The sequence below is a fragment of the Doryrhamphus excisus genome, linkage group LG2, assembly GCF_037039965.1.
Source record: "Doryrhamphus excisus strain RoL-2023G ecotype Guam linkage group LG2, RoL_Dexc_Guam_v1.1, whole genome shotgun sequence".
Classification (NCBI taxonomy): domain Eukaryota; kingdom Metazoa; phylum Chordata; class Actinopteri; order Syngnathiformes; family Syngnathidae; genus Doryrhamphus; species Doryrhamphus excisus.
Window position 1 is genome coordinate 16,983,524 of NC_136358.1, and position 20,923 is coordinate 17,004,446.

General features: G+C 40.1%; 1 protein-coding gene across 5 annotated transcripts in view; it reads left to right on the forward strand.

The window, feature by feature from the left end:
* The window catches only part of grm8a (glutamate receptor, metabotropic 8a), a 179,612-nt gene that overhangs the window by 54,247 nt on the left and 104,442 nt on the right, over positions 1–20,923 (forward strand). For 2 of the 5 annotated variants that reach the window (XM_058078579.2, XM_058078580.2), the window contains exon 3: positions 20,673–20,889. In XM_058078579.2, the coding sequence (XP_057934562.2) occupies positions 20,673–20,889 (217 nt within the window). Of the gene's footprint in view, positions 1–17,763; positions 20,890–20,923 lie in introns of those variants that run through there. The other 3 variants (XM_058078581.2, XM_058078584.2, XM_058078585.2) reach the window with 3 other exon arrangements.

The following is a 20,923-nucleotide window of genomic DNA, read 5'->3' on the forward strand; positions in this document are numbered from 1 at the left end:
GGATGATTGAGACACATGCTAACTCGCAAACTAGAGAGCTAGCGACCTAAATGGTAGCCTTCAAGTTATTTCCTTTAAACTTATAAATAGCCAAAAACTTACCACTTCCACACAGATAGGGAGGATAACTATTAACAGTTATTTAACCTTTAACATGAACATTAATCAAACGTAATAATTTTTTCTGGGTACATGATACCATACAGCATCCATATCAAACTTGCATGGGCCGCACTAACACATTAAAACTTTCATATCAAGGCGGGGGCCTCAAACTAGTGTCCTGCGGGCCGCGTGTTTGAGACCCCTGATGTAGAGCATGTTAAACCTATGCATAGGCCACAAAGTTGTAAACGTATGATAGTACCCCCTCAAAATTATACAACGTGTCCCTTAACTGCAGCGACGCCATATCAAGATGCCTGCCTTTTGCAAAGATAATATACAATATAAAATGCAGCGCAACTGTCTCACTTTCAAAGCCCGCTGCGATTGTTGTTGTTAAACACGTGCTTTTTCGCCGTGATTTCAAGCGGTGGCACAAATAATTCAGTAGAGCCCGAGAACATACTGTGTGATAGCGAGCGTGCCACTCCGGCTTGGGAAATGCTTGCAAACACGCTGACAGTGTTCCTCCAAAATGCCACTTGAAATGAATATTGAAACGCGCATGTTTAATTCAGGTGGATGCATTCAGACATGCATGGAATCGGATGAGGATGGAGATCGAGGGGGAGGGACCACTGAGGGTTACATGTCGACATATTAAAAGCTGTGGGAGTTTTAATTGCGTTTTTCGCGAAATTATTTAGTATTTAGTATTTGGTATTTAGTATTTATTTTTGTATATCATTATATATAGCATTATATATATATATCATTATATGAATAATTATTTCATTATAATTTATTATAATTGATTAATTTATACGTAATTATAATAGCTATTATAAAATTATTAGTAATTTAATTAATTAATTAAAATTAATTTATTATTATTATTTATTATTTCATCATAATTTATTATAATTGATTAATTTATACATAATATAATAGCTATTATATAATAAAGTTATTATTAATTTAATTAATTAAAATTAATTTATAATTTATAATTCATTATAATTTATCATAATTTATTATTTCATTATAATTTATTATAATGTATTAATTCATACATAATTATAATTATTATATTATAAAATTTTGATAATTTTTTTTACTGAATTGCCCTTTTTGAGGGCTTTAACATACTCAAAAACATCTTATGAACATACTGTTGTGTAATGTTTGTGTACGGCCATGTTTAATTTGACCTGGAGAATAATAACAAAGCCCTGACATAGATATAGATCCAGTAGATAGATAGCGATGGATATATATACTGTGCGTTATTATACAGACACACTGCAGTGCCTGGGAGTCACTCAAACATGACATCTGGGATGAAAGCGCCCTTGGGTGAGCGTGATTCCATCCAGACGAGCACCTTGAGCGCATCTGGAAGATAAATGTTTGTATTCCTATCCTGAGATACCATCTTCTGGGGGAATGTTGTGTGTGTAATTCAATACCGTCAGACATGATAATGACATCAACACACTGGCAGTGCTTTGTGGAAAGCATTCTTTGATGGTGCCACCCTTTGGATGGACCAGAGCGACCGCTGTGCCAGACCACACTGTCTCATCCTAATCCCTCACAGCTGCTCTATTTGGATGTCCCAGTCCAGTAGAAATGAGCAAAGGATTGGCTCCAAAAAGGACACTGATACAGAATGAGACTCAGTCAGTACATGTGAGCATCTTCTCGAGGGACCATACTATTGAAATTGATATTTTTCTATTGAGTTGTATAGATGTAGTTGTATAGAAAGAAATACATACAAATACATCCTTCGCCACTTTGCACTTCAAATTTCATGGCTTCACTCCACCTTTTTTTTTTGAGATTTTTGTATTTTTATATGGGCATGCCCATTAGCACCCTCATTTAAACCATGCAGATTTGTATGACCGTGCGTCTTAAAATCAACCAACTCAACTTTTATATGTAGAGCCCTTTACAACACACAAGGTGTTTCCATTAAAATCAACATTAAAACAATTTAAATACAATATAATAACAATAGGGCTACATGGTGGTCGAGTGGTTAGCGCTCAGGCCACACAGCGAGAAGACCCGAGTTCAGTCCCACCCTCGGCTATCTCTGTGTGGAGTTTGCATGTTCTCCCCGTGCATGCGTGGGTTTTCTCCGGTTTCCTCCCACATTCCAAAAACATGCTAGGTTAATTAGCGACTCCAAATTGTCCATAGGTATGAATGTGAGTGTGAATGGTTGTTTGTCTATATGTGCCCTGTGATTGGCTGGCCACCAGTCCTCTTGCCCGAAGACAGCTGGGATAGGCTCCTGCACCCTCCACGACCCTCGTGAGGATAAGCGGTAGAAAATGAATGAATGAATATGGGCATGCCCATTAGCACCCTCATTTATTCATTCATTTTCTACCTCTTATCCTCACAAGTGGAGCCTAATCCAGCTGTCTTTGGGCGAGAGTGCGGGGTACACCCTGGACTGGTGGCCAGCCAGCCAATCACAGGGCACATATAGACAAACAACCATTCACACTCACATTCATACCTATGGACAATTAACCTAGCATGTTTTTGGAATGTGGGAGGAAACCGGAGTACCCGGAGAAAACCCACGCATGCACGGGGAGAACATGCAAACTCCACACAGAGATGGCCGAGGGTGGAATTGAACTCGGGTCTCATAGCTGTGAGGTCTGCGTGCTTACCACTCGACCGCCGTGCAGCCATAATGAAAAACATATGTAAATAATTCTAGTAATACTATGTTACTTTAAAGTAGTTTCTCAATTAGCCATTATTTGCCATGCTAAGACTGTCAAAGGCATCGTTATTTTCAAGTAAACCAACAGATTGACCGATAGTTGTAACCCGCCGTCCGTCAAAAAGACAGACATCATATTAGTGTCCCTCTTCGATGCAGACTGACAGATGGACTGAGACGGAGTGACAGAAATCACAGAGCAGTCATCTGTCTTAAGGCGGCAGGAGAAGGAAAGGGAAAGATGACGTGGCGGCGCCGGCTTATGGGATGCTTCGGGTGGTTTTTGCTTGTTTTTATTTCATTGCCGTTTCTCTGCTGGGGGGGGAATGTTTGTCTTCCTTGTGTGTGTGTGTGTGTGTGTGTGTTTGGAACATCGAATCTTGTCAGGTGTTTACTAAAGTGCAGGGAGGCAAAGTTTTTCCTCCTGCAGCTCACGTCTTCCTGCTTCCTTCTTCCCGGTGACATGTCAGAGTGATGCGCCGTCAGGCATTACAGGAAATGTCCGTTTTTGAAAAGGTTTTCTGATGCGGTTTGATTGACGGCTTACTGCTGCATTGGTTGACATGTGAGTTTGGGTATGTCATTTACATATTATCCAACACCGGTGGCAATTTGGTGTTTTGAAATGACGCCGGTCGAGTGGTTAGCGCGTAAACCTCACAGCAAGGAGACCAGGGTTCAATTCCACACTGTGGAGTTTGCATGTTCTCTCCGTGGGGACTCCGGTTTCCTCCCACATTCCAAAAACATGCTATTTTATGGATTGAGATACGACTCCAAATTGTCCATAGGTATGAATGTGAGTGTGAATGGTTGTTTGTCTAAATGTGCCCTGTGATTGGCTGGCCACCAGTCCAGGGTGTACCCCACCTCTCGCATGAAGACAGCTGGAATAGGCTCCAGCACCCCCCGCAACCCTTGTGTTGGATAAGCGGTAGAAAATGGATGGATGTTCATATTTGGCTGCATGGCGGTCGAGTGGTTAGTGCGCAGCCGAGACCCAAGTTCTCCATCTCTGTGTGGCATTTGCATGTTTTCCCCATGCATGCTTGGGTTTTCTCCAGTATGAAGGAGCCTGGAGCCCAGCCGGAGGCTGCTATCATCGCAGCAAAATGCATTATAGGAAAACTTTAAAATATATTTTTTTTTCTTATTGGTACACGTTTGGTCGAGTGGTTTGCGTGCAGGCCTCACAGCTAAGAGACCCGAGTCAATTCCACCCTCGGCCATCTCTGTGTGGAGTTTGCATATTCTCCCCGTGCATGTGTGGGTTTTTTGTCCGGGTACTCCGGTTTCCTCCCACATTCCAAAAACATGCTAGGTTAATTAGCGACTCCAAATTGTCCATAGGTATGAATGTGAGTGTGAATGGTTGTTTGTCTATATGTGCCCTGTGATTGGTTGGCGACCAGTCCAGGGTGTACCCCGCCTCCCGCCTCAAGACAGCTGGGATAGGCTCCAGCACCCTCAGGACCCTCGTGAAGATAAGCGGTAGAAAATAAATGAATGAATGAATGAAATGAAATGACGCCGATGCCTCAACAGTACCCGAACCGGTAATTAAAAAATGGAATACGGACATTTTAATTTCAGGTTTTGTAGCTGTAGTATTTTTTTATTTTTTTTGTCGAGCAACTCATGATATATTTGAGTAAGTTTATGTTTCTAATTTGGCTTTTTTCAAGTGAAAGCCAGACTGTTTGACAAACATTAGCATAAAGCGTCCCGTCTTCTGACTGTTTGTATTGTGCCGCCTGGCACAATACAAGGAGTGGGCTGCCATGTCTGCAGCGTTCCCCAGCCTCCACTCGACATGCCAACAACGCCACTCCCTCCCTGCTCTTTTCTCTTTTGTCAACATGTCCCATCACCCACGCACACCCCTTCCCCCGTGTCATTCACACCAATTTTCACCCTCTCTTTTCCATTGGCATCTCCCTAACAATCATCTTTTCCCGTCACACGTTTGTTGCTTCCACCCCGCTTTGCTAACTTTCGCGTACGGCGGCGGGGGAGATCACAGACTTGTTTCAAGTTGAGAGGGTAAAAAATTGCATTTGTGATGCCGGCGTCACGCAGCTAACGATTTCTGCAACTTCTTGATGGCGGCCGACCTTGAAGCGACACCTTATCAAAGACCAAGGTGATGGCCTGACAGTGAAAGTGCACGTTTTAAGCTGCAACGCTGTACTTAGCGCTTTCTGATGTTCAAGTCAATGGTTCTAGAGGGCCACATTTTCAGACGTTTAAGGACCTTTTTCTGCTTTTGTGTTATTCTTGTATTGTTAGCATGTCTATGTAAAACTGACAGCCGTACCTATTTACCTCGTAGTGCTGCTATTGAATGCCATTTCAGGGGGTTTTGAAATGATAATGGATCCCAGTGGGACACTACAGTAAGTTTCTTACTCCGTAGATCTCAACTTCTGTACAAAAAAAAATCTGCATTCTTCTCCATTTGGCCGACATGCTCATATTCCACAGCAGAAATAGAAATATAGGATCAGCAACAAACATATTAATACTTATTATAATAAAGTGAGGCTGCACGGCGGCCAAGTTGTTAGCACACAGCTACACAGCTATGAGACCAGAGTTCGATTCCACCCTCGGTCATCTCTGTGTGTAGTTTGCACGGTCTCCCCATGCATGCGTGGGTTTTCTCCGGTTTCCTCCCCACATTCCAAAAACATGCTAGGTTAATTGGCGACTCCAAATTGTCCATAGGTATGAATGTGAGTGTGAATGGTTGTTTGTCTATATGTGCCCTGTGATTGGCTGGCGACCAGTCCAGGGTGTACCCCGCCTCTCGCCCGAAGACAGCTGGGATAGGCTCCAGCACCCCCACGACCCTCATGAGGTAGAAAATGAATGAATGAATAATAAAGTGGAACCTTGGTTAGCGTGATTAATCCATTCCAGAAGGTTGAACTCTAACCAAAACGTACTATAACTGAACAATTTTTCTAGGCAAAAATGTTAGTTTTTTACGATTAAAAGGCAGAAAACACTTCTAAATGCATATCAATAATGAATAAAAGGGATAAATCGTCATTTAAGGTTACTTCTACCTTTTGAAAGACACAATGTGGCAGCGAGATAAACATTGTTGTGTTTAGCTAGGAGTTATTTATTGATTGATTGAATGTGGGAGGAAACCGGAGTACCCGGAGACAACCCACGCATGCACGGGGAGAACATGCAAACTCCACACAGAGATGGCCAAGGGTGGAATTGAACCCTAGTTTTCTAGCTGTGAGGTCTGTGCGCTAACCACTCGACCGCTGTGCAGCCTACAGTTGTGTTATGCACGTAAAATTATAACAAAGTCCTTTGTTTTATCCTTAAACAAGACACAACCACCTTGGTTTCGGGGGGGGGGTCCATGACTATGCTAAAGCTAACGAAGGTATATGCCACCCAAACAACCATCATTGGCGGGCAGTACAATCAGAAGTGGTAAAACCGACACTTGATCAAACTTACTTAAGATTTGTTGGATTACAACACAATAAGACTGCAAATGTGATATTAGTATCTGTTTCACTACTCCAATTCATTAGGTCCTGAATCTGCACTCTAAGCATCATGGGAAATTAAGTTCTTTCAGCCATACATTTATAAGTATGCGAAACAGTCCGTATGTATGGTATTTATTAATTTATTATATTAATATTATATTAATTATTATATAAATAAACAGAATAAATATCCAGTTTAATTTAACCCACCCTCAAAAATAACCGAAGTTCTTTCAAAATTTCTAGAACTGGTTTTTGTGCTTGCGATGATACTTCAAAAGTTTTGACTACTCCAATTCATTAGGTCCTGAATCTGCACTCTAAGCATCATGGGAAATGGTGTTCTTTCAGCCATACATTTAAAAGTATGTGAAACAGTCTGTATGTATGTTATTTATTATAAAATATATTATATTATTATGTATATATATTATATTAATATTAAAAAATATATAAATATATTATATTAATATTAATATTGTGTATATATTGTTGATTTATTATATTAATATTATATTAATTATTATATAAATAAAAAGAATAAATATACAGTTCAATTTAACCCACCCTCAAAAATAACAGCAATTCTTTCAAAATATTTAGTGCTTGCGATGATACTTTGAAAGTTTTGACTGCCCCCTACTGGTGTGGTGGGCGAAAAGCGCTCAAAGTCAGACACCAGTTGACTGAGCATCGTCGTCTTCTTCTTCTTCTCTTTTGTCCGTCTTGCTTAAACTTTTCCAGCTGATCTTGCCGAATTCTCCACACATCCTCTCTTTCCGTCCTATCTTCCACTCCCTCAATTGCTTTGGCTTCCGCTCACACATCTCTTTTCATGTTTCTCATTTCCCCTGCTCTTCCATCCCACCCCCCGCACCCGCCCCCGCAAAAGATCATCTACCTGAAAAAGGGTGACGTTTTATTTCCCTCCCTGCTTCCTCATCTGCCTTTGCAAAAAAATGCCTGGCGTTTGGCGAAGGTCAAGTCATTTGAGTGTTTAATTAATAACGGCTGACATTTTCCCTCACAACACATGAATGCCATTTTTTTTATTAATTATTATTACAATGTCGCTCACCTGTAGCCAGCTTCAACCTTTTCCCCAGACAATTCCTTATCTTCTGTTTCATGCTTTAATGTCCATGTTTTTTTTTTTCATTTGGCTTTGCATAATGTTGCCAATTAGAAAGTCATCTGATGTATCATAACAAAAATCCCCCCCCCCCCACACACACACACTGGCATCACTACCCTGTCATCTAAAAACGTTCTCTGCATCAAACATGACCCTGTGGCGCTCCACGCCTTTTCATCTCCGTTGCCTTGTTCCCCTGCCATCTCTTCCCACCTTTATGCCTCTCCTCACTTATTTACACCTTTATCCCCCCCCACCCCCCGTTCTCCCGCAGGTGTCCGTTCTGTCCTCAGAGCCCGCGCCATATATAGACGACATGCCGAATATAAGCTTAGCCGGTATTTAAGCACAGCTAGGAACCAAAGTAACAGCTAATGTTTCCCATGTAATAATGGCACACAAACACATTATAACAGGACTGTAGGACTCATGTAAGGGTTGCCATGATATGCTGTGATGCATTTACACAGCTCAGTTCGTTTTTTCCTGAACTGACTTTCCTGTCATGGCCTCCTCATCATTCCATTTGTCACATCCGGAAAAACCGCCAATTCACACGTCTGTCTGCCCACCCCATCTTCTCCCCCCGCCTTTTTGCATTCCTTTATGCATATTTCATCCAAGTATTACTTCTCGCTGACATTTATCTCCCAATTTGTCCTCCCTCAAGCTCTTTCGATTACTGCACCACTTCTACATCTCTCCTTTTTGTCTTTTTTTTTCATCATCTTCCACACTTCCATTCATGAAGTAATTCATTTATCCCTCTACCCCATTTATCCTTTTCCTCCCCTTCTTGGCTTCTCGCACACGCCCCATGTTATTAATAGGCCTTCGGGAGTGTGAGCAACAATGCTTTTTATCACGCGGCACTGTTCCAAACGCATCACGTGTCTGTTTTATCCATTTAGATGCATTCAGTGCATCGTTGTGGCGCTCATCAAGATGCACTCCGGGCGTTGAATAGTACAATTAATGACAATAGAGTTGCTTTGTTTACCTTCAGTGATTATCTTGTACAGATGACGCAGGATGCAATAACGAGATGACAACCGTAGAACAGGAAATGGACCTTACTGCGACATAGGAAAGTGGAAAAAGTACTACATTAGGCATGTTTACATGAAGAGTTTTTTTATTTCTAAATGGAATCTTTCGGAATGATTTTTCCGAAAGCAATGGTATACATGGAAAGGAATATTCCAACATGTGCCGATATAATCAACCAGAATAGTCAATGGGGGCATGCGCAGTAAAACGTAAACACCATCATCACGTGATACCGACTTCCTGGGGTTTTTCTTTCACTTGTTGGAATAACTCCGTATTGCCAGTTTTTCTTTCGTCCAGTCTTGGAATTTAGTTTGAATCAAAAACAAACTTTCCACAGCAGTCCAGTGCCGATTGATCGCCTCCGTTTTTTTAAAATCGAATAACATCTCGAGCTGTGTGTTACGTCATATCTCAGCATTCGCTGAAAGAACGCACCCGGGAACGGGAAAAGATAAAGTTCAATCTTGCTAATATTTTATAATTAAGCTCGACACATGTTTTATATAGATATATATTTTCTTTTTTAATAAAACTGGACTTGTGAATGGCGTATAGAAGGGTTTAGATTCTGTTCCACAGATGGCGCTAATGCACACGAAAGCTGCTTGCCAACCGCCAATAAACAACAGAAGAAGAAAAACACCACAAAGAAGAACGCAGTCTGACAACTTCCCGATTGAGCGGGTACAAGATACCTCAATCGGATCGGGGAAAGGAATATTCCATCCCTTTGAATCTGATTATATATTCATTCGGATTGGGACTTTTCTTTCGGAATGAGGTGTATACAAAGGTTACATTCTTTCCGTTGGAATTGGAAAAATTGAGCAGGTGTGAATTATCTCACAACAGCCCAGCTATGCTTGCTGTTCAAAACTCAACTCGGAACCCCCCCCCCGTATGTATTACCGTATGTCTTAAATGGCTAATTTCTTATTTTGTTTACTATATAGAGTAATACAAGTGTAACTGTGACTATAGGGGTGTTAGTTTGTGTCTAGAGGGCTCTGATAGTGTTAAACTGTATTTAAAAAGGTATGAACAGGTTTTTTTTATGTTGTAGCAACCATTGAAAAAGCCCTGTGTTCCACCGTTCCAGGTGGAGATTCGACCGCAGCATGCTAGGCTAAGATAAAGTAGCGCGCCTACACTGGCATTAAATGTAATATATGTCCTATTTTGCTGCAGTCAGTAAAGGCAACAGAATGTGTGAATGTGACAAAAAAGTAGCTTGTCAATGTTTGACTCAAATAGTGTGCGAGGAGGTGTGATTCCAGATTGGAGGGGTTGGTGGCAATGGGTGGCGTTCGGGAACAAAATTGCTCCCCCTCAGCTGGCGCGTCAGTGAATGCTTCCCTAAAAATAAAATCATACCGCTTCCCAGGAGAGAGCGCGGCGCAGATAACGAGGCGGTTCTCGCGACAGTCTTGACGGCGCCCGAGGTAAGCGTCCATATTGGGAGTGTGACTTTAATGAAGCCTAGAAACTTAAATTAAAGTAGGTAGTTTCCCTTATCTTGTCATTTTTTTAAGGAAAGTAAGGACACTTCATTAAGTACACCAGATGTCCCGCCCTGCCCTGGCAACAAGATGTTTTACTTGACGGTGGCCATGTTTTTCAACCAATCTTGCTCAAATTTGACAGGCGTGTGCTTATCAGTCCCCTAATGGTGTGTACAAGTCAAGTCAATGCGACTTTACAGAATTTAATAACTGTGTCACACCAGGGATTTGACAAACTTTCACCCTTTAATGTACAGCGCTTCAGGAAGTGGACTTGCCCAAACAAAATACAGTACAGTACACCCCAATATAAGTTATATTACTATGGGTTGTGGTCAAAATGCTTTGGAATACATGCTAGCTTATATTTATACAGATATTTATAATCATTAGACAAATACTCAATGAGTATGCAAATGGTTTTACATGGTGGTGGTGGCCGCGTTCTTCAACCGATCTTGCTCAAATTTGACAGACATGTGTTTGCCAGTCCCCTAATGGTGTGTACAAAATTTTGTGGTGATTCACCAAAGCAGTGAATTCAAAAAACAATACAAGCAGTTGATGTTTGCTAAATACAAGGATGAAGAGTCTTGAACCAGTCATGATGTGCTATATATATGTCACTATATTGACACTTACTATGGTACCCATTATGTCATTGGATGGTCATATCACCTCATACTTTGGTACATGATTAAAAATTTTAAATTAAATTTTTTTTAATTTATTTTATAAATTTATTATAATTTATTTATAAATTATTTTTTAAATTTTAAATTTTAAATTTTAAATTTTAAATTTTAAATTTTAAATTTTAAATTTTAAATTTTAAATTTTAAATTTTAAATTTTACAGTTACTGCTTGTAAAAGTACCAGATGGAGGGGTAGGATTTAATAAGCTTTGCTTCTTCCTACTCCTTTTGGACATGTGGAACTGTGAACTGATTATGGGATGCATTCAATTGTAATCTGATGCATGTTCAAATGAAATTAAACCATTACCATTACCAGGTTAAAGATGCAATGTAGAACACATTGAGCTGTGTGTGAAATCTTAAGGCAATGGTGTCCAAACTTTTTCCAGGGCCACATAATAATCAAAGATTGTGGAGGGGCCACTTATACTTATAATTTTAGGTATTTTTAATTTTGTAAAATTACATTTTATATATACTGTATTTACTCGTATGTAGTTTTTCATATCAACATTTCAGCTTCTGCTTTTTGCTCCTATTTCCCTATTTTGTTTCTACAATGTGCCACAGGCCAATAAAAATAAACAAACTGCAGCTAAAAAAATGGCCCCCGGGCCGCACTTTGTACACCCCTGACTTGTGGGGTTCAATCACAATGCTCAAGTTAACCCCCGATTCACGCATGTTAAATCATATCTAATTCTGAGTTGTTTCTTCCGCATAATTAGCAAATGCTTGCGTTACATTTAGCATATGCGGCTATCTATGTTTGAATTAATATTGAATTAGTATTTAATTAATATTAATTTAACAATAATGGACCGATTTTATATGCTGCCTTTTTCACTTCACAGTTGAAATGAACCATTATTCATTCACTGGCGGTGGTAAGGTACATCCGTGGTCACATCTGTGGAAACGTGATGGTCAATTTGCACCCACGGCCTCATTACTTCCACCAAACATTCATAGACGAGTGTGAGCAGCGCTGCTCCGAAAAAATAATAGCATCGGCAACACAGTTGAAGTGCATGTTTTGACTAATTTTAATTATGTGCAGCAGTTTTATTACATAAACATATATTGACAAAACTACAGTATAAACATTCACACATGCATGCCCAGTATTTCCTCCTGAATAAAAAGACTTGTTTTAATGTCAGGTGACATTTGTTTGCACTGTTGGACTCTTATTACCTTCGAAAAACTTGACTCAGCAGCACCGTTTACTCTCAGGGTTTCATCTTATCAGCTCCCTCGCTTTTTTTTTTTTTTGAACCCATGGGAGGGCAACAGCAAAAAAGAGAGAGAGACCGAGAGACAGCGAGCAAGCAACCGTGGTCACGCTCAAATTGGCAGGTTTAAAATTCCTGCTGCGTCTTTTAAAAGGGATGAAGGACATCCCTCAATTGAAGGCAAAAACTGCAACGTGCAATGGAAGTCTTTGTGGTCTCATCCGAGCGACATTCCCTAATGAGGAGGAACAACCTTTACATGTCGTCTGACATAGTAAATAAACAATCCAACATTCTTGGCGGATTCACTTTTTTGCAACTACGGTCCCGTCCACACGGGAACGCTACTGAGATTTTTTTTTTTTAACGAATTAGCATCCAGGGCTGCGCGGCGGTCGAGTGGTTAGCGTGCAGACCTCACAGCTAGGAGACCCAAGTTCAATCCCACCCTCGGCCATCTCTGTGTGGAGTTTGCATGTTTTCCCCGTGCATGCTTGGATTTTCTCAGTTGGATTCTCCAGTATGAAGGAGCCTGGAGCCCAGTGGGAGGCTGATATCATCGCAGCAAAATGCATTATAGGAAAACTTTAAAATAGTTTTTATTTTCTTATTGGTACACGTTTGGTCGAGTGGTTAGCGCGCAGACCTCACAGCTAGGAGACCCAAGTTCAATTCCATCCTCGGCCACCTCTGTGTGGAGTTTGCATGTTTTCCCCGTGCATGCTTGGGTTTTCTCAGTTGGATTTTCCAGTATGAAAGGGGCCTGGAGCCCAGCGGGAGGCTGACATCATCGCAGCGAAATGCATTATAGGAAAAGTTTAAAATAGTTTTTTTTTTCTTATTGGTACATGTTTGGTCGAGTGGTCAGCGCGGAGACCTCACAGCTAGGAGACCCAAGTTCAATCCCACCCTCGGTCATCTCTGTGTGGAGTTTACATGTTCTCCCCGTGCATGCGTGGGTTTTCTCCGGGTACTCCGGTTTCCTCCCACATTCCAAAAACATGCTAGGTTAATTAGCGACTCCAGTCCAGGGTGTACCCCTTCTCTTGCCCGAAGACAGCTGGGATAGGCTCCAGCAACCCCCGCGACCCTGGTGAGGATAAGCGGTAGAAAATGAATGAATTAGCATCCATGACTAAATAGTTACATCCAAACAGGAACGGATCACTGGGTGAAAACGATACACACTTGTATTGGACTTGACTTCTATCAGTAGAGCACCCCTCCCAACCCCCCCCAGGAGTGTGTTTGCATGGCTGCCACGTACATCTGTGTGCTTGTTGTATTTTGCAGCTGCCAGAATGTTTTTTTTTTTTTTTTAATTTGTGACATTTGTGTCTGCAGTCGCACACCAGGACACGAGACAGATGCGACAGCGTTGTGCATGGATAGCAGCAGGTGTCAAGGTGCTCATGTTGAAACCGGCACCTGCCTCTCTCGACCCAAACACACACACACACATGCGCACACGACTAGAGATGAAGCGTCAAGTCACAATGCGGCGCTGGCAGGAAGCACTTTTGTGTCGCGGCAGGGAGAAACAAAAAGCGAGAGGAGAAGCCGCAGGTGGCTGGCTAGGATCAAGTATTCCGCACATGGGACTTCCATGATGTGATGAATAGATTATGTAAATAAACACGGGGATTATGTCACAAACAAAACAGGAGACAAAGTGACAAACAACACCTAGTAAGGACGGGTGTTGAATTACAGCCAATCAGTGGCGAGCTGTGGAGTTTTTTTTTTAATTTAACCCCCGATTCATGCATGTTAAATCATATCTAGTTCTTAGTTGTTTATCACGCACATAATTAGCAAGAAAATGCTTGCGTTACATTTAGCATATGCGGCTAGCTATCTAAAAAAAACACTCTGATTACACACTTTGAAAGTCATTAATTCATTCATTTTCTACCGCTTTTCCTCACGAGGGTCGCGGGGGGTCATAGATCAACACACATCTATAGGCCTGCCAGTACGGTCCTCTGGGGAACACATTTACTGTGACACACATGAACAGAAGTTTAACGACAACTTAATGTTGGGTAATACATGTGAGTCTATGTTATTTATGTCTATGCTATCTTATTTACGTCTAATATGTCTTGTTTTCTCTGATTGTATTTACTATATTAGAGAATACAAATATAAATGTGACTATAGGGGTGTTATTTCATGTCTAAGGGCTCTAATCATTTTTATCATTTCATCATTGTTTTTAAAGTCATAGCGGTCGAGTGGTTAGCGCTCAGACCTCACAGCTATGATACCAGAGTTCAATTCCACCCTCGGCCATCTCTGTGTGGAGTTTGCATTTTCTTCCCGTGCATGCTTGGGTTTTCTCCGGGTACTCCGGTTTCCTCCCACATTCCAAAAACATGCTAGGTTAATTGGCCACTCCAAATTGTCCATAGGTATGAATGTGAGTCTGAATGGTTGTTTGTCTATATGTGCCCTGTGATTGGCTGGCCACCTCTTGCCCGAAGACAGCTGGGATAGACTCCAGCACCGCCCGTGACCCTTGTGAGGATAAGCGGTAGATCTTATTGTACATTGTCTAGTACAAAAGAAAGAAAGAAAGTTTTTCACTTCACAGTTGAAATGAACCATTATTCATTCACTCCTCAGTCACACAATGGTGATGGTAAGGTATATCTGTGGGCACATCTGTGGAAACATAATGGTCAATTTGCACCCACGGCCTCCCCACCTCCATCAAACATTAATAGACTAGCGTGAGTATTACTGAAGGCAAGTTGACACAACAGTTTATTGTCCAAAAAACAACCTTATATGCACATATTTCATATATTTCTTACAGCGTTGGCATCATACATGCTACATTTAAATGCGTAATGCCGCTTCCGGCGAACGATAGCGACTCATGCCTTTGGTCAATTTGAATTCAGGCGGAAGCCTGTTATTAAAGTCTGCACTTATCTGGAAACAATTCACAGCCTCTCTGTTGAAGAAAGGTCAGCAGGCGGGATGAAGGACGGTGGAGGAGGATGAGGATGATGATGATGATGATGATGATAATGTAGTGCATCATGCATATTGTACAATACATCATCTGCGCTTCTGTTTCCATTTCTCTTTGTTTATCTCGTAGGAAAAAAAAAACACATTTTTGAAGGGCTGCAGCTGTCACATTTAAATGTCTCTTTTAAAATGTCAGAAATAACAATCGCAGGCAGACATTTTCACCAGATAAAATGGTGGAAAGGAGGACTTCAAGTCCCTTCAAGAATTCAATTGATGACAGTTAAGACATAAAAAAAACTCCCCATGTCCCTTATTATTATTATTATTATTATTATTATTATTATTATTATTATTATTATTATTATTATTATTATTATTATTATTATTATTATTATTATCTATCATACATGACTGGAGGCCCACAATTCTTACCCGTTCATGTCTTCATGCTTCACTGATCATGTTTTTTTTAGCCAAGCGGTCCTTGAACACACCGTAGTTTTATGCTGTAAGTGACTACATGATGGATCATCTTATATTATAATTCATTAGTGGTGACTACCTATACATTTCATACTTGAAAAACATTCAATATGCGTGTGAGGCCAGGGGGGTGGGGGGTGGGGGGTGGGGGTTAATCTAAAAAAAAAAACAACACTCTGATTACACACTTTGAAATTAGCATTCGATATTAATAAATTGAATATTTCCATTGCTTCTAAATGATTAGAGCCCCTTAGACATGAACTAACACCCCTATAGTCACATTTACATTTGTATTCTCTAATATAGTAAATACAATCAGAGAAAACAAGACATATTAGATGTAAATAAGATAGCATGGACATAAATAACATAGACTCACATGTATTACCCAACATCAAGCTGTAGTTAAACTTCTGTTCATGTGTGTCACAGTAAATGTGTTCCCCAGGGGACCGTACTGGCAGGCCTATAGATATGTGTTGATCTATGACCCCTATCGTAGCCTGTTATTGTTATGATTCATATGTTCTTATCTTTGTGAGATAATTTAAACACTAAATGATTGTTGGCTACATGGTGGATTAGTGGTTCGCATGTTGCTGGAATAGGCTCCAGCATACGCCCGTGACGTTACAGTGAACAAGCAACATAGAAGATAAATGAATGAATAGGAATAAATTCCTGATGGTGCTTGTCTCACTCAACAAATACTGACACTTAGTGGGCAATGTATGATACTACATTCATAATTCCAATTTTTAGTTGACTTGTGCTATACATATCACTATATTGACAGTTACTATGGTACCCATTATGTCATTGTATGGCCATATCACCTCGTACTTCAGTACATGACAAAAATAAAATTAAAAATAATTTAAAAAATTAAAAAAACATTAAAAAAATATTAATTATTATTCATTAATTATTATTTTTTTAATTAAAAAACAAATAATTTTTTAAAAAAACTTAAAATATATTAGGAAAGCAGGAAGTGAACAAATGGAGGGGTAGGATTTAATAAGCTTTGCTTCTTCCTACTCCTTTTGGACATGTGGAACTGTGAACTGATTATGTGATGCATTCAATTGTAATCTGATGCATGTTCAAATGAAATAAAACCATTACCATAACCACTTTTATGTTTGGAACTGCTTCAGTTAGGCCACTAAGAAGTATATATAGTATATATATTTTGACGGAACCACCAGTGTGCACACAGCCACAAGTGTCGTCATCGTGTTGTTGTTGTTGTTTGCATGCTGCTCACATTCCTGCTTTATTTTCCATCCTATTAATGACCCCCTTTCCCACTCTGCTCTTCCTTTTCACGCCTTTTTCCACAATAATTATCACCCGCCTCATTCTGTCTGTCCTGCCCATTTATCCTCCTCATCCTGGAGACATTCCCGCTCATCTTTCCCCTCACGTATCCCTTTTTGTCTTTCCGCTTTTGGGCTCCCATTAAAAGTTTTCTCTGTTCTTGGCGTTGTTTGTTGTCTTATGTTGTTTCTCTTTCACCCCATGCTGTTGTTTATCTTTTTTTTTTACCTCTTTTCCTCATCCTTGTCAATGTAACATCCCACGCTGTGATTGTACTTTGCAGCGTGTATTGTGATGTGGGGTGCAAGCGCGGGGCAAAAGCAGGTGTGTAATGAAATGGAAATGGCAAAGGGAGCACTCTAGTAGTAGTAGTAGTAGTAGTAGTAGTAGTAGTACTAGTAGCAGCTGCTACGGTATCTGTCCTAATTAAATGATAAGACTTTATTTTGCCGCAATCAGCATTATCTAGAGACTTTTGCCTCAAATATCAGCTATTTCTGATTCCAAATCAGCAACTAAAACTGAATTTATTATTATTTTTTTATTTTTATTTTTATTTTTATTTTTATTTTTATTTTTTTCAAGCACTGTATCACACCAATTAATGATGGCGATCCGCAATGATATCACACTGTTTGAATGTGTGTTTAATGCAAAGCGAGGCCATGCATGTGTGCAATTCAGTGGGGTTAATTAGCTCCAGACCAAAGCAATCAATCATGCTCATGCTCACACTCTGGTCAAGACAGCTCCATTACACTACAACACGCTGAGTGCAGTCGTATGTTCACGCACACATGTCGTTATAGGACTACAGGTTGTTGGTAGTATTATTAATTATTATAAAGGCTGTACTGCAGTATTGGTCAGGTCACATGCTGACAAGTGATATTGCTTTTTTTTTTTTTAAAAGAGCAAATATTTTCCTTTGCAACTTTTCACCCATGCATTTCAAAAGGTCGTTGTCGTGGGAAGATACAGCATAGCACTTTCCTGACATTTCCTACCACTAAGATATGCAAAAGAATGCAAGCGCAACACTTATATAGTATACAATACTAACCGCAATATGTAGGTTGTGACATAACCAGAAATATTTGTTTCGAAGTCAAAAAGGTTGAAAAAAAATCTGCTTGAATTACCATAGTTTTCACATTACTCAAGATGAGCGTTAATTGAAACCCCCCTTTTAAGCGGCATACATCCCTTTTCCCTCTTTATCACACACACTCCTCCCTACACACACATTCATTAGAGCAAATGGAATTATGGGAGGATTGGAAACATAATCTCCTTCGCCGGCGGTGTGGGTGAACCAAGCCATTAATTTCCTCTGCTCCAACTCCTAAAAAAAAAAAAAAAAGTCCCTTCAAACACATCGCAAAATGACTTAGTTGTATTTGTAAGGATCTAGTATCTAGGATGGAGAATCACTGTTTATATTTTCCACCAAACGTCCACATTGAATATAACATAGTACATGTTTTTTTTGTACAATTTCCCAAATTCATACATACTATCTGCTCCATCCACATCCCCGGTAATGGTCCTGTGCAAGGATCGGACTAAAAAAAAAAAAACAGTCTCCGTTTTTTTGTGTACAATAACAAAAGATCAAAGCTGCGACTTAGCGCAGGTCGCTGTTGTAAAAAAAAATACATAATAAATACATAAATACTGCGTTTCCTGGCCGAGCAGTGTTTTTATTCCCTCTTTGAAATGGATATGTGTCTATTTGCACAGATAAGCAAAGGACAACAGAGGGGATGCTCATTAACATACTTGAACACGTATTGTTTCTCCATTCCTATTGTTTGACTCTTAGCTTATTTACCATCTGTGTCCTCTTTGAAGAATGTATCTTTTACGTTTATGAAATCTGTGGAGAGAACCAATATTGTGCCCAAAATGGAGAAAATTAGACCAATTTGACATCTTCAGAATCAGAATCGCCTTTATTGTCATTGTATTGCATACAATGGAATTTGAGTGCAGCTCCACGGTGCATTTTGTAGAAAGTAAAAATAAGAATAGGGAAAAGGATAAAAATAAAACAAGGAATAACAATATAAATATAAAACTGGCAAGTGCTGTTCAAAATAATTGTAAATATATGTACATCAAAAACAATAACCTATACAGTAACAAAATGTAGAATTGCAGTCAAAAAGAATAACCTATACAGTAACAAGATGTAGAATTGCAGTAACCAAAACACCTCTGGGTTAATTAAGGTCTTATGCCAAAACTCCTATGTTTTTAAAAATAAAAATAAAAATAAAAATAAAAATAAAAATAAAAATAAAAATAAAAATAAAAATAAAAATAAAAATAAAAATAAAAATAAAAATAAAAATAATAAAATTTTCATAATATTGTAATGACCCTTAGGGGTATTGTGTGTTGCGTGTTGTATGTTGTGTTTGCACATGTGTTGCCATGGAGAGATATGTTCCGGGTTGGGAAGGAATAGGGGTGGCGGACAGGAAGTGAGGAGGGAGACCGCATGTCAGGGAGTTGGAGGCGTGGGTTATGGCCGCAACAGTAGCCCTTGTTAAGAATTGTCTCCTGTGAGCCTTAAATAAAAACCGGCTGTTGTTCCGCCTGTCTGGTCTGGTGTTTGGCCGATCGAAGTGTGTTACAATATAAAGTAAAAAAACTTAAATTATATTAGGAAAGCAGGAAGTGAACAAATGTAACAGTTTCTGATTGTAAAAGTACCAGATGGAGGGGTAGGATTTAATAAGCTTTGCTTCTTCCTACTCCTTTTGGACATGTGGAACTGTGAACTGATGATGTGATGCATTCAATTGTAATCTGATGCATGTTCAAATGAAATTCAACCATTACCATTACTGTGAGGGAGCTGCCAATCCTCCCTCACTGATCAGGTGTATGCCCCACCTACACACTGTCATGTTTCCTATTTGTGTATATAGCTGGCTTTTGTTATTTACACAAATATTCTGGTTAGTACTTTAGTTATATTTGTTTGCCATTTAATTTGTTTAATTGCTACTTTAGTTAGTTTTTCATTTAGAAGTCATCAGTTTCTCCTTTCTTTGAGGTGATTGGTCGGGCACAAGCATGTGAGTGCAGGCCAGAGGCATATGAATACCTTGATTGGACTCTCCCAAGTGTCACCTGGAGGAGGGGTGGGGTTAACTGTGTAGTTTCTGGGTAAATGTAGTTAAATGTAATCTAGTGTTTAAAATGTATACAGAAAGTGGAACTTAAGTGTGGTAATATTGAAAGGCTTTTGTAACATGAAAGAAAAGTATTGTAAGAGTAAATATGGTACCTTTTTGGCAATTTGCCTCACCCCCTCATTGGGGAATTATGGTTGGCCCTTCATGGGTAAAAGGGGCTGGGTGAATTCTTGTGTGTGTGATGGGGGAAATACTGTTGGTTAAATAAACTGGTGTGCGTTTCAGAGGCTATGGCTATCCCGGGCTTGTAAGAGGCCATTTTTACAACTAAAATCTTACAATCTTTTGAAACAATTTTTGTACATTTACATGCTATCGAAGACAAAAGACGCAATCGCACGTAACCGTGACCTTTTGATAAATCGCTGATGCAAAGTAGCAGCTGCTTCACGTATGATACCTTCAAGGGAATAAAGAGATTGCGTAATTGACAGCTTTTTTTTTTCCCTTGATGTGTCCGCTGTGCTCAGCAGCCTTTAGAAGTGTGACGGACAGCTGTCACTTGGACTGTATGTTTGCCTTTCCATTGCAACTAAAGTCTTACTTTCATCCAATGAATCTTAATGAGCGTGTGCGTGTGTCCCCTTCCATCAGAGGTGAAATCAATCAGCCTGTCTGTCCTTTAGCGGCCTTTAACGGCACCCCCGTCACTGTCTCTGTCCGCCAGATCCCGCAGATCAGCTACGCTTCCACGGCACCCGAGCTGAGCGACAACACCCGCTATGACTTCTTTTCCCGCGTGGTGCCACCGGACTCCTACCAGGCTCAGGCCATGATGGACATCGTCACCGCTATGGAGTGGAACTATGTGTCCACGCTGGCCTCCGAGGGCAACTATGGCGAGAGCGGCGTGGAGGCGTTTGTCCAGATCTCCAGGGAAACCGGTAGGGAACTCACAATTTTCTATTTTGATGATGT